General features: G+C 33.4%; 1 protein-coding gene across 1 annotated transcript in view; it reads right to left on the bottom strand.

Moving 5' to 3' along the window:
- LOC126964741 (uncharacterized) overlaps nucleotides 1-18,972 on the bottom strand; it is a 49,617-nt gene that overhangs the window by 7,654 nt on the left and 22,991 nt on the right. Inside the window, exons 6-9 of the mRNA XM_050808014.1 lie at nucleotides 18,592-18,867; nucleotides 13,346-13,621; nucleotides 8,099-8,374; nucleotides 2,852-3,127 (exon numbers count right to left, since the gene is read on the bottom strand). Coding sequence (XP_050663971.1) covers nucleotides 2,852-3,127; nucleotides 8,099-8,374; nucleotides 13,346-13,621; nucleotides 18,592-18,867 — 1,104 coding nt within the window. The remainder of the gene's footprint in view (nucleotides 1-2,851; nucleotides 3,128-8,098; nucleotides 8,375-13,345; nucleotides 13,622-18,591; nucleotides 18,868-18,972) is intronic.

The following is an 18,972-nucleotide window of genomic DNA, read 5'->3' as shown; positions in this document are numbered from 1 at the left end:
CTTTGCTTGTTTTGCATGCTTAGTCATATATATATGTAAAATTCTTATGTAAGTGATTTTAGGTTAAATCTTATGAGAATAAATGTCTTTAAACTAAAAATAACAGCTAAATTGTCTAAATGCATGTAAATATTTACACGGGACTGTACAACCGCTTATTAAGGATATTCTAGACCTGGGAAAACCATTGACGTACATTAAGTATTTGACTCACAACCACGGTCAAAAATTGTCCGAAGCAAAACTCTGCCTACACGTCTATTAGGCAGAGTTTTCGTTCATTTACTTCGAAGATACTGTCACGAAAGAAGGTGTTAATTTGAATGAATGTTTTCTGTTTAAGTTAATGTTAAAGTGATTATGAATAACTCGATGCTGTAGGTACAAGGGGAATTTAAAATATATATTTATTTATTTAAATGTGAAGGACGAATCGAGAAGCAAATGGCATTCTTATCGGTAATTTCAGGTAAATTTTGTCCTGGCATAAAAATATTTACCAGTGGGAGGCTCCTTTGCATAGCATGCCGGCTAGATTATGGGTACCACAACGGCGCCTTTTTCTGCCGTGAAGCAGAATTGTGTAAGCATTATTGTATTTCGGTTTGTAGTGCCGCTCAGAATTATTGGGTGTTTCAAGAATCCTGAGCACTAGTGCATTGTAATGGGCAGGTCGTTTCACTTACCATCAGCTGAACGCCTTGCCCTACTGTCATAAAAAAATAGCGCCTAAGTAATTCTTTACAAGAAGACAGCTCGTTTGAAATTGCTGAAATCAATATTCTTAGAGTAAAAATCCATCAAATTACTTTCGATGATTTACATGCAAAACAATTAGAAAAAATTACACTGAAGGTATACAACAATAACAAAATGAAATATTATTTGTGGTGACTATAAAGTGACCAAAGTTTCATTCAATTTGAAGGACCGTTACATTGTCGACGTAGAGTACAATCAATTTACCAAAACGGTTCTGCAGTTGACGGTCAAGTTGTTTATTGTAGAAATGTTACGAACAATTTAGGCTCAACGTTTTGTAAAGCAAATAAAAAATGGTCTGAAAGAGGTAGAAACATAATATACAATGATATCAACTAGTGTATGTACAAATATTGTTCAGTAAGGTTTAACGCATTTTTTTTATGAAAATGAGAGACGAGGCGACCAGGACCTTCAGCTGATGGTAATTGATACGCTCTGGCCATTACAATGCAGTACCGCTCAAGATTGTTGAAATTTCCAAAAATTCTGAGCGGCGCTACGCTCATCACCTTGAGACATAAGATGTCAAGTCTCATTTGCCCAGTAATTTCACTAGCTACGGCGCCCTTCAGACCGAAACACAGTACTTCTTCACTGCAGAAATAGGCGCCGTTGTGGTAACACATAATATGGAGTTCTCAAAAAACATAAATAAATAGCCTCTCTGTCTTTCGCTATTTGGATCCATTTAGGCCCAGCGACTCTTTTACTAATCTTCCCAACGTTTAGTTTGTTGCATTTTTCTTCTACTCCACTCACGACTACAATCTCTTCGGTATCAGTGTGTTAATATTTTAGTCCATTTTTCATGTTTTTCTCTTTTCATCGCCATTTCAGTGATCTGCATATTGAATTTTCATCTTTAAATTTCGTCATACTTTTATATATTTCAATTTTACTTTATCTATTCTATTAACTCCAACTACGCTTCTTTCTATGCTGTTAGAAAGTCAAATTCAATTACTTTTATTCAAAATTGGATATAAAATTATTTATTGAAAGTCAAAAACTACATTCCAAAAAATGCCCCAGGCCTGAGAAGAATGGGCGCAAAAAACTCAGAGGGCTTTGTTTTCATAAAAATTTTTAAGTGATTTCGTACAAATTAACTTTATATTTAATAGCCTGACGGTGGTCGCACCATTATTACATTACATTACCCTATCTGTGTTATCATTAAGAAAGTCATTTACGTTTTAGTAACCTTTACTACACAAACGTTTTTGAACAATTCTTTTGAATATCGTAATACTTTTGTTTTGAACATTTTCTGGGATCTTGTTGCAAAAGCGTATACATCACCCCACAAAAGACTTACTTACTCAACTTAGCCGAGTAGTAGGCATTATAAGTTTATGTCTGTTCCTGGTGTTAACACTATGGTTATGACAGTTTCTCCAGACAATTGATTTTATTTGATAATTTTTCGGTAAGGGTTCATGTTTGACAACCATAGGCAACCATCTTATAAAACTTAGTAAACATTTAATCTAATTGAACCTGTGGAACACATGGTCCCAAAATATGATGGTTCATTAAATAATTATTTAAATATATTTCCAAAATTTCTATCATCTACAAGCACAATAATCATTTCAGTGATTTGAATTTTTCTTTTCAGCCGTCTTTCTAGCGTGAAGCAGTAATGTGTAAACATTACTGTGTTTCGGTCTGAAGTGCGCCATAGCTAGTGATATTACTGGGCAAATGAGACTTAGCATCTTATGTCTCAAGGTGACGAGCAATTGCATTGCCGCTCAGAATTTTTGGGTTTTTCAAGAATCCTGAGCGGCATTGCATTTTAATGGGCAGGGCGATCAATTACCATCAGCTGAACGTCTCGCCCTCTTATTTTCATTAAAAAAAATAGTACATGTTAGTTTCACTATTAACTGCACTATATTACTTTAGCTTTTCATTATACTAACTCAAAAAGTTTAGTTCTTTTGAGTCTTCTCACTAAGTTCGTGTTATCGAGGAACTGGTTAGCCTTGGCGTTCACATTTAACGATACGATTAATGCACAACATTTTAATAATTGCATAACAAATAAGTATTTAAAAAAATATTCACCACTATACATTACAATCTGCTATCGCATTGGCACTATATTGTCCACAATCTGCAATCAAAGGATCTTGGGGTGTTTTGGCCACAGATTGTCCACAATCTGCTATCAAAGGATCTAGGGGTATTTTGCCCATAGATTGTCCACAATTTGCTATCAAAGGATCTTGGGGTGTTTTGGCCATAGATTGTCCACAATCTGCCATCAAAAGATCTTGGGATATTTTGGCCATAGATTGTCCACAATCTGCTATCAACGGATCTTGGGATATTTTGGCCACAGATTGTCCACAATCTGCTGTCAAAGGATCTTGGGGTATTTTGGCCACATTGCCCGACGCCTTCGCAGTAATTAAAACAAACTGATTATCATAGGCAAGGTGAGAAACCGAGAGACAGGATTTCTAGTTTGTGTGCACACATACCTTATATGTAAGCTAAGTTGCTAATATTATTGGATAAACAAATTTAAATTCTACCATTACGTCAACGTAGGTTAGTTTGATTCTAATTATATTGAACCGTACAAGATATATTAAAAAAATAAAAAAAAAATTGATCGTAGTAATAGACTATGTACATTTATCTTGAGTAGTAATCCGTAGTTATATTATTACATAATTTGTCAGCCTAGGCGAAACTCTCTAAGAAAAAAGCGATTCACTCGATTGTATGAAACGTACAGTCATTGATAGATTAACAGATGACGGCTGTGATCTTGTAAAATATGGAGATAGCCGAAATCCACTGCGTTTTAAGCAAGTGTTCGCTTTATTTAAACTTATGTCAAATCACTGCACGTTTCATACTAAACTAAATTTTAATTTTTACTCAGCCAATCCCGCCTCTTATTACGAAGTATTTACATACTCTTTGATTATTATACTATTATATTATCCGAGGAATACATGTTTTCACATAAATTTATTTTCTTATAAAATAAATATTATTCACTATACACATTAAAAAATTAAAAAGATATTAAAGCAGAAAGAGAGGAGCGCCTTGTGCCTTACACGATCAAAGGCCTATATCCAGGCTAACTGCCAGGCCTTCCCCCTTGCTTTATATCTATTATATGAAACGATGACATTGTTGAATTAATTTTAAATGGATTATTTTATCAAATAGTTCTTAGACAGCAAATGAAATATGAACAAATAATAACAAAACTAATGTTTAACCATAAAAGATTTACAAGACAATTCACGATGTCTAGGAAACAACATCTATTTAACCTACAGTTAACACTAACTAACAGTGTGGTATACGAGTTAGTTTGAATACTATCCGTTGAAGCGTTCAGTGTGTAACCGTACGTAAACGTATCGGAATTAGGTGAAGCATTGTTTAGCGACAAATACCGAAGTTTAAACTGAGTGAGACTTCCTCGTCTCAAGAAGGCGGGTTCTATAACTAATACTAAGTTCGAGGCTATACTCTACTCAAGGATTGCGAATAGCTCGAGTGTATCTTATTGAATAAGATTGAAATGAAATGAATGAAAAATGTTAATTTGAGACATATAGTACCCATAAATATACAGCTAACTTAAAATAAAACTTATAAAGGAGACAAACAATGAACAAACAAAATCTGAAAGAATTAGTACTCTTAATAAAAAAGAAAAAGGCGCCTTAATTTTATAGGTAGTCCTATATGTTACAAAAATGGTCCCAACTTAGCATGTTTGCTGGTGTGAAAGCCAACGCTGGTCTTTCGTTGGGCCATTTGGTGACGTCACGCTACTTTTTAAAACAAAAGTTATTTTAGCTAGTAAATTAACGTAACGAGAAATGAATACTTGACTAAAAACATATAATTATAAGTTTGTACTTGTATGATGAATCAATGGGCGCAATGGAAACTGTTTGTTGCATCTTATGTCAACTGTCAAATTATAATTTATATCAAAAAATGCAATTGTTTTTCTGCTACGTATTAACTGCCAACAGCCAAAGTAAAAGTAACATCTGACAAGTGCTGATGATTGATTGCTGTCACAATACAATACAATACATTAAAAGTTCAGCATTTAAAAAAATAACTAAAAAAAATATATTATTATAAACAAAACTGTATAATAATTGTAATAATTATAGTTCATTATAAGTAAATCTAATAAATAATGTTAATTTTATAGTTATAAGTAGTTTTTAAGATTAAATTTGTTAGGAATAAAATAATTAATGTGGTTAAAAAATGCTCGAATGCACAATCACACATATAAACATGTGCTTATTTTCTTTTAGTTTTTTATTTGTACTATTGTTTAAACCGTAGGCATAATTTTAGTTTACTTCAACTGTTAAATAAATCGTCATCCAGTCCTTCTTATTCTGTATAAAAAAATAATATATTGATGTTGTTATGTTGAGCAATTTTTTATGTACCTTCATTTTTTGTAAGTGTTCACTTTGCTTGTTTTGCATGCTTAGTCATATATATATGTAAAATTCTTATGTAAGTGATTTTAGGTTAAATCTTATGAGAATAAATGTCTTTAAACTAAAAATAACAGCTAAATTGTCTAAATGCATGTAAATATTTACACGGGACTGTACAACCGCTTATTAAGGATATTCTAGACCTGGGAAAACCATTGACGTACATTAAGTATTTGACTCACAACCACGGTCAAAAATTGTCCGAAGCAAAACTCTGCCTACACGTCTATTAGGCAGAGTTTTCGTTCATTTACTTCGAAGATACTGTCACGAAAGAAGGTGTTAATTTGAATGAATGTTTTCTGTTTAAGTTAATGTTAAAGTGATTATGAATAACTCGATGCTGTAGGTACAAGGGGAACTTAAAATATATATTTATTTATTTAAATGTGAAGGACGAATCGAGAAGCAAATGGCATTCTTATCGGTAATTTCAGGTAAATTTTGTCCTGGCATAAAAATATTTACCAGTGGGAGGCTCCTTTGCATAGCATGCCGGCTAGATTATGGGTACCACAACGGCGCCTTTTTCTGCCGTGAAGCAGAATTGTGTAAGCATTATTGTATTTCGGTTTGTAGTGCCGCTCAGAATTATTGGGTGTTTCAAGAATCCTGAGCACTAGTGCATTGTAATGGGCAGGTCGTTTCACTTACCATCAGCTGAACGCCTTGCCCTACTGTCATAAAAAAATAGCGCCTAAGTAATTCTTTACAAGAAGACAGCTCGTTTGAAATTGCTGAAATCAATATTCTTAGAGTAAAAATCCATCAAATTACTTTCGATGATTTACATGCAAAACAATTAGAAAAAATTACACTGAAGGTATACAACAATAACAAAATGAAATATTATTTGTGGTGACTATAAAGTGACCAAAGTTTCATTCAATTTGAAGGACCGTTACATTGTCGACGTAGAGTACAATCAATTTACCAAAACGGTTCTGCAGTTGACGGTCAAGTTGTTTATTGTAGAAATGTTACGAACAATTTAGGCTCAACGTTTTGTAAAGCAAATAAAAAATGGTCTGAAAGAGGTAGAAACATAATATACAATGATATCAACTAGTGTATGTACAAATATTGTTCAGTAAGGTTTAACGCATTTTTTTTATGAAAATGAGAGACGAGGCGACCAGGACCTTCAGCTGATGGTAATTGATACGCTCTGGCCATTACAATGCAGTACCGCTCAAGATTGTTGAAATTTCCAAAAATTCTGAGCGGCGCTACGCTCATCACCTTGAGACATAAGATGTCAAGTCTCATTTGCCCAGTAATTTCACTAGCTACGGCGCCCTTCAGACCGAAACACAGTACTTCTTCACTGCAGAAATAGGCGCCGTTGTGGTAACACATAATATGGAGTTCTCAAAAAACATAAATAAATAGCCTCTCTGTCTTTCGCTATTTGGATCCATTTAGGCCCAGCGACTCTTTTACTAATCTTCCCAACGTTTAGTTTGTTGCATTTTTCTTCTACTCCACTCACGACTACAATCTCTTCGGTATCAGTGTGTTAATATTTTAGTCCATTTTTCATGTTTTTCTCTTTTCATCGCCATTTCAGTGATCTGCATATTGAATTTTCATCTTTAAATTTCGTCATACTTTTATATATTTCAATTTTACTTTATCTATTCTATTAACTCCAACTACGCTTCTTTCTATGCTGTTAGAAAGTCAAATTCAATTACTTTTATTCAAAATTGGATATAAAATTATTTATTGAAAGTCAAAAACTACATTCCAAAAAATGCCCCAGACCTGAGAAGAATGGGCGCAAAAAACTCAGAGGGCTTTGTTTTCATAAAAATTTTTAAGTGATATCGTACAAATTAACTTTATATTTAATAGCCTGACGGTGGTCGCACCATTATTACATTACATTACCCTATCTGTGTTATCATTAAGAAAGTCATTTACGTTTTAGTAACCTTTACTACACAAACGTTTTTGAACAATTCTTTTGAATATCGTAATACTTTTGTTTTGAACATTTTCTGGGATCTTGTTGCAAAAGCGTATACATCACCCCACAAAAGACTTACTTACTCAACTTAGCCGAGTAGTAGGCATTATAAGTTTATGTCTGTTCCTGGTGTTAACACTATGGTTATGACAGTTTCTCCAGACAATTGATTTTATTTGATAATTTTTCGGTAAGGGTTCATGTTTGACAACCATAGGCAACCATCTTATAAAACTTAGTAAACATTTAATCTAATTGAACCTGTGGAACACATGGTCCCAAAATATGATGGTTCATTAAATAATTATTTAAATATATTTCCAAAATTTCTATCATCTACAAGCACAATAATCATTTCAGTGATTTGAATTTTTCTTTTCAGCCGTCTTTCTAGCGTGAAGCAGTAATGTGTAAACATTACTGTGTTTCGGTCTGAAGTGCGCCATAGCTAGTGATATTACTGGGCAAATGAGACTTAGCATCTTATGTCTCAAGGTGACGAGCAATTGCATTGCCGCTCAGAATTTTTGGGTTTTTCAAGAATCCTGAGCGGCATTGCATTTTAATGGGCAGGGCGATCAATTACCATCAGCTGAACGTCTCGCCCTCTTATTTTCATTAAAAAAAATAGTACATGTTAGTTTCACTATTAACTGCACTATATTACTTTAGCTTTTCATTATACTAACTCAAAAAGTTTAGTTCTTTTGAGTCTTCTCACTAAGTTCGTGTTATCGAGGAACTGGTTAGCCTTGGCGTTCACATTTAACGATACGATTAATGCACAACATTTTAATAATTGCATAACAAATAAGTATTTAAAAAAATATTCACCACTATACATTACAATCTGCTATCGCATTGGCACTATATTGTCCACAATCTGCAATCAAAGGATCTTGGGGTGTTTTGGCCACAGATTGTCCACAATCTGCTATCAAAGGATCTAGGGGTATTTTGCCCATAGATTGTCCACAATTTGCTATCAAAGGATCTTGGGGTGTTTTGGCCATAGATTGTCCACAATCTGCCATCAAAAGATCTTGGGATATTTTGGCCATAGATTGTCCACAATCTGCTATCAACGGATCTTGGGATATTTTGGCCACAGATTGTCCACAATCTGCTGTCAAAGGATCTTGGGGTATTTTGGCCACATTGCCCGACGCCTTCGCAGTAATTAAAACAAACTGATTATCATAGGCAAGGTGAGAAACCGAGAGACAGGATTTCTAGTTTGTGTGCACACATACCTTATATGTAAGCTAAGTTGCTAATATTATTGGATAAACAAATTTAAATTCTACCATTACGTCAACGTAGGTTAGTTTGATTCTAATTATATTGAACCGTACAAGATATATTAAAAAAATAAAAAAAAAATTGATCGTAGTAATAGACTATGTACATTTATCTTGAGTAGTAATCCGTAGTTATATTATTACATAATTTGTCAGCCTAGGCGAAACTCTCTAAGAAAAAAGCGATTCACTCGATTGTATGAAACGTACAGTCATTGATAGATTAACAGATGACGGCTGTGATCTTGTAAAATATGGAGATAGCCGAAATCCACTGCGTTTTAAGCAAGTGTTCGCTTTATTTAAACTTATGTCAAATCACTGCACGTTTCATACTAAACTAAATTTTAATTTTTACTCAGCCAATCCCGCCTCTTATTACGAAGTATTTACATACTCTTTGATTATTATACTATTATATTATCCGAGGAATACATGTTTTCACATAAATTTATTTTCTTATAAAATAAATATTATTCACTATACACATTAAAAAATTAAAAAGATATTAAAGCAGAAAGAGAGGAGCGCCTTGTGCCTTACACGATCAAAGGCCTATATCCAGGCTAACTGCCAGGCCTTCCCCCTTGCTTTATATCTATTATATGAAACGATGACATTGTTGAATTAATTTTAAATGGATTATTTTATCAAATAGTTCTTAGACAGCAAATGAAATATGAACAAATAATAACAAAACTAATGTTTAACCATAAAAGATTTACAAGACAATTCACGATGTCTAGGAAACAACATCTATTTAACCTACAGTTAACACTAACTAACAGTGTGGTATACGAGTTAGTTTGAATACTATCCGTTGAAGCGTTCAGTGTGTAACCGTACGTAAACGTATCGGAATTAGGTGAAGCATTGTTTAGCGACAAATACCGAAGTTTAAACTGAGTGAGACTTCCTCGTCTCAAGAAGGCGGGTTCTATAACTAATACTAAGTTCGAGGCTATACTCTACTCAAGGATTGCGAATAGCTCGAGTGTGTCTTATTGAATAAGATTGAAATGAAATGAATGAAAAATGTTAATTTGAGACATATAGTACCCATAAATATACAGCTAACTTAAAATAAAACTTATAAAGGAGACAAACAATGAACAAACAAAATCTGAAAGAATTAGTATTCTTAATAAAAAAGAAAAAGGCGCCTTAATTTTATAGGTAGTCCTATATGTTACAAAAATGGTCCCAACTTAGCATGTTTGCTGGTGTGAAAGCCAACGCTGGTCTTTCGTTGGGCCATTTGGTGACGTCACGCTACTTTTTGAAACAAAAGTTATTTTAGCTAGTAAATTAACGTAACGAGAAATGAATACTTGACTAAAAACATATAATTATAAGTTTGTACTTGTATGATGAATCAATGGGCGCAATGGAAACTGTTTGTTGCATCTTATGTCAACTGTCAAATTATAATTTATATCAAAAAATGCAATTGTTTTTCTGCTACGTATTAACTGCCAACAGCCAAAGTAAAAGTAACATCTGACAAGTGCTGATGATTGATTGCTGTCACAATACAATACAATACATTAAAAGTTCAGCATTTAAAAAAATAACTAAAAAAAATATATTATTATAAACAAAACTGTATAATAATTGTAATAATTATAGTTCATTATAAGTAAATCTAATAAATAATGTTAATTTTATAGTTATAAGTAGTTTTTAAGATTAAATTTGTTAGGAATAAAATAATTAATGTGGTTAAAAAATGCTCGAATGCACAATCACACATATAAACATGTGCTTATTTTCTTTTAGTTTTTTATTTGTACTATTGTTTAAACCGTAGGCATAATTTTAGTTTACTTCAACTGTTAAATAAATCGTCATCCAGTCCTTCTTATTCTGTATAAAAAAATAATATATTGATGTTGTTATGTTGAGCAATTTTTTATGTACCTTCATTTTTTGTAAGTGTTCACTTTGCTTGTTTTGCATGCTTAGTCATATATATATGTAAAATTCTTATGTAAGTGATTTTAGGTTAAATCTTATGAGAATAAATGTCTTTAAACTAAAAATAACAGCTAAATTGTCTAAATGCATGTAAATATTTACACGGGACTGTACAACCGCTTATTAAGGATATTCTAGACCTGGGAAAACCATTGACGTACATTAAGTATTTGACTCACAACCACGGTCAAAAATTGTCCGAAGCAAAACTCTGCCTACACGTCTATTAGGCAGAGTTTTCGTTCATTTACTTCGAAGATACTGTCACGAAAGAAGGTGTTAATTTGAATGAATGTTTTCTGTTTAAGTTAATGTTAAAGTGATTATGAATAACTCGATGCTGTAGGTACAAGGGGAACTTAAAATATATATTTATTTATTTAAATGTGAAGGACGAATCGAGAAGCAAATGGCATTCTTATCGGTAATTTCAGGTAAATTTTGTCCTGGCATAAAAATATTTACCAGTGGGAGGCTCCTTTGCATAGCATGCCGGCTAGATTATGGGTACCACAACGGCGCCTTTTTCTGCCGTGAAGCAGAATTGTGTAAGCATTATTGTATTTCGGTTTGTAGTGCCGCTCAGAATTATTGGGTGTTTCAAGAATCCTGAGCACTAGTGCATTGTAATGGGCAGGTCGTTTCACTTACCATCAGCTGAACGCCTTGCCCTACTGTCATAAAAAAATAGCGCCTAAGTAATTCTTTACAAGAAGACAGCTCGTTTGAAATTGCTGAAATCAATATTCTTAGAGTAAAAATCCATCAAATTACTTTCGATGATTTACATGCAAAACAATTAGAAAAAATTACACTGAAGGTATACAACAATAACAAAATGAAATATTATTTGTGGTGACTATAAAGTGACCAAAGTTTCATTCAATTTGAAGGACCGTTACATTGTCGACGTAGAGTACAATCAATTTACCAAAACGGTTCTGCAGTTGACGGTCAAGTTGTTTATTGTAGAAATGTTACGAACAATTTAGGCTCAACGTTTTGTAAAGCAAATAAAAAATGGTCTGAAAGAGGTAGAAACATAATATACAATGATATCAACTAGTGTATGTACAAATATTGTTCAGTAAGGTTTAACGCATTTTTTTTATGAAAATGAGAGACGAGGCGACCAGGACCTTCAGCTGATGGTAATTGATACGCTCTGGCCATTACAATGCAGTACCGCTCAAGATTGTTGAAATTTCCAAAAATTCTGAGCGGCGCTACGCTCATCACCTTGAGACATAAGATGTCAAGTCTCATTTGCCCAGTAATTTCACTAGCTACGGCGCCCTTCAGACCGAAACACAGTACTTCTTCACTGCAGAAATAGGTGCCGTTGTGGTAACACATAATATGGAGTTCTCAAAAAACATAAATAAATAGCCTCTCTGTCTTTCGCTATTTGGATCCATTTAGGCCCAGCGACTCTTTTACTAATCTTCCCAACGTTTAGTTTGTTGCATTTTTCTTCTACTCCACTCACGACTACAATCTCTTCGGTATCAGTGTGTTAATATTTTAGTCCATTTTTCATGTTTTTCTCTTTTCATCGCCATTTCAGTGATCTGCATATTGAATTTTCATCTTTAAATTTCGTCATACTTTTATATATTTCAATTTTACTTTATCTATTCTATTAACTCCAACTACGCTTCTTTCTATGCTGTTAGAAAGTCAAATTCAATTACTTTTATTCAAAATTGGATATAAAATTATTTATTGAAAGTCAAAAACTACATTCCAAAAAATGCCCCAGACCTGAGAAGAATGGGCGCAAAAAACTCAGAGGGCTTTGTTTTCATAAAAATTTTTAAGTGATATCGTACAAATTAACTTTATATTTAATAGCCTGACGGTGGTCGCACCATTATTACATTACATTACCCTATCTGTGTTATCATTAAGAAAGTCATTTACGTTTTAGTAACCTTTACTACACAAACGTTTTTGAACAATTCTTTTGAATATCGTAATACTTTTGTTTTGAACATTTTCTGGGATCTTGTTGCAAAAGCGTATACATCACCCCACAAAAGACTTACTTACTCAACTTAGCCGAGTAGTAGGCATTATAAGTTTATGTCTGTTCCTGGTGTTAACACTATGGTTATGACAGTTTTTCCAGACAATTGATTTTATTTGATAATTTTTCGGTAAGGGTTCATGTTTGACAACCATAGGCAACCATCTTATAAAACTTAGTAAACATTTAATCTAATTGAACCTGTGGAACACATGGTCCCAAAATATGATGGTTCATTAAATAATTATTTAAATATATTTCCAAAATTTCTATCATCTACAAGCACAATAATCATTTCAGTGATTTGAATTTTTCTTTTCAGCCGTCTTTCTAGCGTGAAGCAGTAATGTGTAAACATTACTGTGTTTCGGTCTGAAGTGCGCCACAGCTAGTGATATTACTGGGCAAATGAGACTTAGCATCTTATGTCTCAAGGTGACGAGCAATTGCATTGCCGCTCAGAATTTTTGGGTTTTTCAAGAATCCTGAGCGGCATTGCATTTTAATGGGCAGGGCGATCAATTACCATCAGCTGAACGTCTCGCCCTCTTATTTTCATTAAAAAAAATAGTACATGTTAGTTTCACTATTAACTGCACTATATTACTTTAGCTTTTCATTATACTAACTCAAAAAGTTTAGTTCTTTTGAGTCTTCTCACTAAGTTCGTGTTATCGAGGAACTGGTTAGCCTTGGCGTTCACATTTAACGATACGATTAATGCACAACATTTTAATAATTGCATAACAAATAAGTATTTAAAAAAATATTCACCACTATACATTACAATCTGCTATCGCATCGGCACTATATTGTCCACAATCTGCAATCAAAGGATCTTGGGGTGTTTTGGCCACAGATTGTCCACAATCTGCTATCAAAGGATCTAGGGGTATTTTGCCCATAGATTGTCCATAATTTGCTATCAAAGGATCTTGGGGTGTTTTGGCCATAGATTGTCCACAATCTGCCATCAAAAGATCTTGGGATATTTTGGCCATAGATTGTCCACAATCTGCTATCAACGGATCTTGGGATATTTTGGCCACAGATTGTCCACAATCTGCTGTCAAAGGATCTTGGGGTATTTTGGCCACATTGCCCGACGCCTTCGCAGTAATTAAAACAAACTGATTATCATAGGCAAGGTGAGAAACCGAGAGACAGGATTTCTAGTTTGTGTGCACACATACCTTATATGTAAGCTAAGTTGCTAATATTATTGGATAAACAAATTTAAATTCTACCATTACGTCAACGTAGGTTAGTTTGATTCTAATTATATTGAACCGTACAAGATATATTAAAAAAAAAAAAAAAAATTGATCGTAGTAATAGACTATGTACATTTATCTTGAGTAGTAATCCGTAGTTATATTATTACATAATTTGTCAGCCTAGGCGAAACTCTCTAAGAAAAAAGCGATTCACTCGATTGTATGAAACGTACAGTCATTGATAGATTAACAGATGACGGCTGTGATCTTGTAAAATATGGAGATAGCCGAAATCCACTGCGTTTTAAGCAAGTGTTCGCTTTATTTAAACTTATGTCAAATCACTGCACGTTTCATACTAAACTAAATTTTAATTTTTACTCAGCCAATCCCGCCTCTTATTACGAAGTATTTACATACTCTTTGATTATTATACTATTATATTATCCGAGGAATACATGTTTTCACATAAATTTATTTTCTTATAAAATAAATATTATTCACTATACACATTAAAAAATTAAAAAGATATTAAAGCAGAAAGAGAGGAGCGCCTTGTGCCTTACACGATCAAAGGCCTATATCCAGGCTAACTGCCAGGCCTTCCCCCTTGCTTTATATCTATTATATGAAACGATGACATTGTTGAATTAATTTTAAATGGATTATTTTATCAAATAGTTCTTAGACAGCAAATGAAATATGAACAAATAATAACAAAACTAATGTTTAACCATAAAAGATTTACAAGACAATTCACGATGTCTAGGAAACAACATCTATTTAACCTACAGTTAACACTAACTAACAGTGTGGTATACGAGTTAGTTTGAATACTATCCGTTGAAGCGTTCAGTGTGTAACCGTACGTAAACGTATCGGAATTAGGTGAAGCATTGTTTAGCGACAAATACCGAAGTTTAAACTGAGTGAGACTTCCTCGTCTCAAGAAGGCGGGTTCTATAACTAATACTAAGTTCGAGGCTATACTCTACTCAAGGATTGCGAATAGCTCGAGTGTGTCTTATTGAATAAGATTGAAATGAAATGAATGAAAAATGTTAATTTGAGACATATAGTACCCATAAATATACAGCTAACTCAAAATAAAACTTATAAAGGAGACAAACAATGAACAAACAAAATCTGAAAGAATTAGTATTCTTAATAAAAAAGAAAAAGGCGCCTTAATTTTATAGGTAGTCCTATATGTTACAAAAATGGTCCCAACTTAGCATGTTTGCTGGTGTGAAAGCCAACGCTGGTCTTTCGTTGGGCCATTTGGTGACGTCACGCTACTTTTTAAAACAAAAGTTATTTTAGCTAGTAAATTAACGTAACGAGAAATGAATACTTGACTAAAAACATATAATTATAAGTTTGTACTTGTATGATGAATCAATGGGCGCAATGGAAACTGTTTGTTGCATCTTATGTCAACTGTCAAATTATAATTTATATCAAAAAATGCAATTGTTTTTCTGCTACGTATTAACTGCCAACAGCCAAAGTAAAAGTAACATCTGACAAGTGCTGATGATTGATTGCTGTCACAATACAATACAATACATTAAAAGTTCAGCATTTAAAAAAATAACTAAAAAAAATATATTATTATAAACAAAACTGTATAATAATTGTAATAATTATAGTTCATTATAAGTAAATCTAATAAATAATGTTAATTTTATAGTTATAAGTAGTTTTTAAGATTAAATTTGTTAGGAATAAAATAATTAATGTGGTTAAAAAATGCTCGAATGCACAATCACACATATAAACATGTGCTTATTTTCTTTTAGTTTTTTATTTGTACTATTGTTTAAACCGTAGGCATAATTTTAGTTTACTTCAACTGTTAAATAAATCGTCATCCAGTCCTTCTTATTCTGTATAAAAAAATAATATATTGATGTTGTTATGTTGAGCAATTTTTTATGTACCTTCATTTTTTGTAAGTGTTCACTTTGCTTGTTTTGCATGCTTAGTCATATATGTATGTAAAATTCTTATGTAAGTGATTTTAGGTTAAATCTTATGAGAATAAATGTCTTTAAACTAAAAATAACAGCTAAATTGTCTAAATGCATGTAAATATTTACACGGGACTGTACAACCGCTTATTAAGGATATTCTAGACCTGGGAAAACCATTGACGTACATTAAGTATTTGACTCACAACCACGGTCAAAAATTGTCCGAAGCAAAACTCTGCCTACACGTCTATTAGGCAGAGTTTTCGTTCATTTACTTCGAAGATACTGTCACGAAAGAAGGTGTTAATTTGAATGAATGTTTTCTGTTTAAGTTAATGTTAAAGTGATTATGAATAACTCGATGCTGTAGGTACAAGGGGAATTTAAAATATATATTTATTTATTTAAATGTGAAGGACGAATCGAGAAGCAAATGGCATTCTTATCGGTAATTTCAGGTAAATTTTGTCCTGGCATAAAAATATTTACCAGTGGGAGGCTCCTTTGCATAGCATGCCGGCTAGATTATGGGTACCACAACGGCGCCTTTTTCTGCCGTGAAGCAGAATTGTGTAAGCATTATTGTATTTCGGTTTGTAGTGCCGCTCAGAATTATTGGGTGTTTCAAGAATCCTGAGCACTAGTGCATTGTAATGGGCAGGTCGTTTCACTTACCATCAGCTGAACGCCTTGCCCTACTGTCATAAAAAAATAGCGCCTAAGTAATTCTTTACAAGAAGACAGCTCGTTTGAAATTGCTGAAATCAATATTCTTAGAGTAAAAATCCATCAAATTACTTTCGATGATTTACATGCAAAACAATTAGAAAAAATTACACTGAAGGTATACAACAATAACAAAATGAAATATTATTTGTGGTGACTATAAAGTGACCAAAGTTTCATTCAATTTGAAGGACCGTTACATTGTCGACGTAGAGTACAATCAATTTACCAAAACGGTTCTGCAGTTGACGGTCTAGTTGTTTATTGTAGAAATGTTACGAACAATTTAGGCTCAACGTTTTGTAAAGCAAATAAAAAATGGTCTGAAAGAGGTAGAAACATAATATACAATGATATCAACTAGTGTATGTACAAATATTGTTCAGTAAGGTTTAACGCATTTTTTTTATGAAAATGAGAGACGAGGCGACCAGGACCTTCAGCTGATGGTAATTGATACGCTCTGGCCATTACAATGCAGTACCGCTCAAGATTGTTGAAATTTCCAAAAATTCTGAGCGGCGCTACGCTCATCACCTTGAGACATAAGATGTCAAGTCTCATTTGCCCAGTAATTTCACTAGCTACGGCGCCCTTCAGACCGAAACACAGTACTTCTTCACTGCAGAAATAGGCGCCGTTGTGGTAACACATAATATGGAGTTCTCAAAAAACATAAATAAATAGCCTCTCTGTCTTTCGCTATTTGGATCCATTTAGGCCCAGCGACTCTTTTACTAATCTTCCCAACGTTTAGTTTGTTGCATTTTTCTTCTACTCCACTCACGACTACAATCTCTTCGGTATCAGTGTGTTAATATTTTAGTCCATTTTTCATGTTTTTCTCTTTTCATCGCCATTTCAGTGATCTGCATATTGAATTTTCATCTTTGAATTTCGTCATACTTTTATATATTTCAATTTTACTTTATCTATTCTATTAACTCCAACTACGCTTCTTTCTATGCTGTTAGAAAGTCAAATTCAATTACTTTTATTCAAAATTGGATATAAAATTATTTATTGAAAGTCAAAAACTACATTCCAAAAAATGCCCCAGACCTGAGAAGAATGGGCGCAAAAAACTCAGAGGGCTTTGTTTTCATAAAAATTTTTAAGTGATATCGTACAAATTAACTTTATATTTAATAGCCTGACGGTGGTCGCACCATTATTACATTACATTACCCTATCTGTGTTATCATTAAGAAAGTCATTTACGTTTTAGTAACCTTTACTACACAAACGTTTTTGAACAATTCTTTTGAATATCGTAATACTTTTGTTTTGAACATTTTCTGGGATCTTGTTGCAAAAGCGTATACATCACCCCACAAAAGACTTACTTACTCAACTTAGCCGAGTAGTAGGCATTATAAGTTTATGTCTGTTCCTGGTGTTAACACTATGGTTATGACAGTTTCTCCAGACAATTGATTTTATTTGATAATTTTTCGGTAAGGGTTCATGTTTGACAACCATAGGCAACCATCTTATAAAACTTAGTAAACATTTAATCTAATTGAACCTGTGGAACACATGGTCCCAAAATATGATGGTTCATTAAATAATTATTTAAATATATTTCCAAAATTTCTATCATCTACAAGCACAATAATCATTTCAGTGATTTGAATTTTTCTTTTCAGCCGTCTTTCTAGCGTGAAGCAGTAATGTGTAAACATTACTGTGTTTCGGTCTGAAGTGCGCCATAGCTAGTGATATTACTGGGCAAATGAGACTTAGCATCTTATGTCTCAAGGTGACGAGCAATTGCATTGCCGCTCAGAATTTTTGGGTTTTTCAAGAATCCTGAGCGGCATTGCATTTTAATGGGCAGGGCGATCAATTACCATCAGCTGAACGTCTCGCCCTCTTATTTTCATTAAAAAAAATAGTACATGTTAGTTTCACTATTAACTGCACTATATTACTTTAGCTTTTCATTATACTAACTCAAAAAGTTTAGTTCTTTTGAGTCTTCTCACTAAGTTCGTGTTATCGAGGAACTGGTTAGCCTTGGCGTTCACATTTAACGATACGATTAATGCACAACATTTTAATAATTGCATAACAAATAAGTATTTAAAAAAATATTCACCACTATACATTACAATCTGCTATCGCATTGGCACTATATTGTCCACAATCTGCAATCAAAGGATCTTGGGGTGTTTTGGCCACAGATTGTCCACAATCTGCTATCAAAGGATCTAGGGGTATTTTGCCCATAGATTGTCCACAATTTGCTATCAAAGGATCTTGGGGTGTTTTGGCCATAGATTGTCCACAATCTGCCATCAAAAGATCTTGGGATATTTTGGCCATAGATTGTCCACAATCTGCTATCAACGGATCTTGGGATATTTTGGCCACAGATTGTCCACAATCTGCTGTCAAAGGATCTTGGGGTATTTTGGCCACATTGCCCGACGCCTTCGCAGTAATTAAAACAAACTGATTATCATAGGCAAGGTGAGAAACCGAGAGACAGG

The sequence above is a fragment of the Leptidea sinapis genome, chromosome 5, assembly GCF_905404315.1.
Source record: "Leptidea sinapis chromosome 5, ilLepSina1.1, whole genome shotgun sequence".
In the NCBI taxonomy this organism is placed as follows: Eukaryota; Metazoa; Arthropoda; class Insecta; order Lepidoptera; family Pieridae; genus Leptidea; species Leptidea sinapis.
This window is presented reverse-complemented; position numbering and strand designations above follow the sequence as displayed.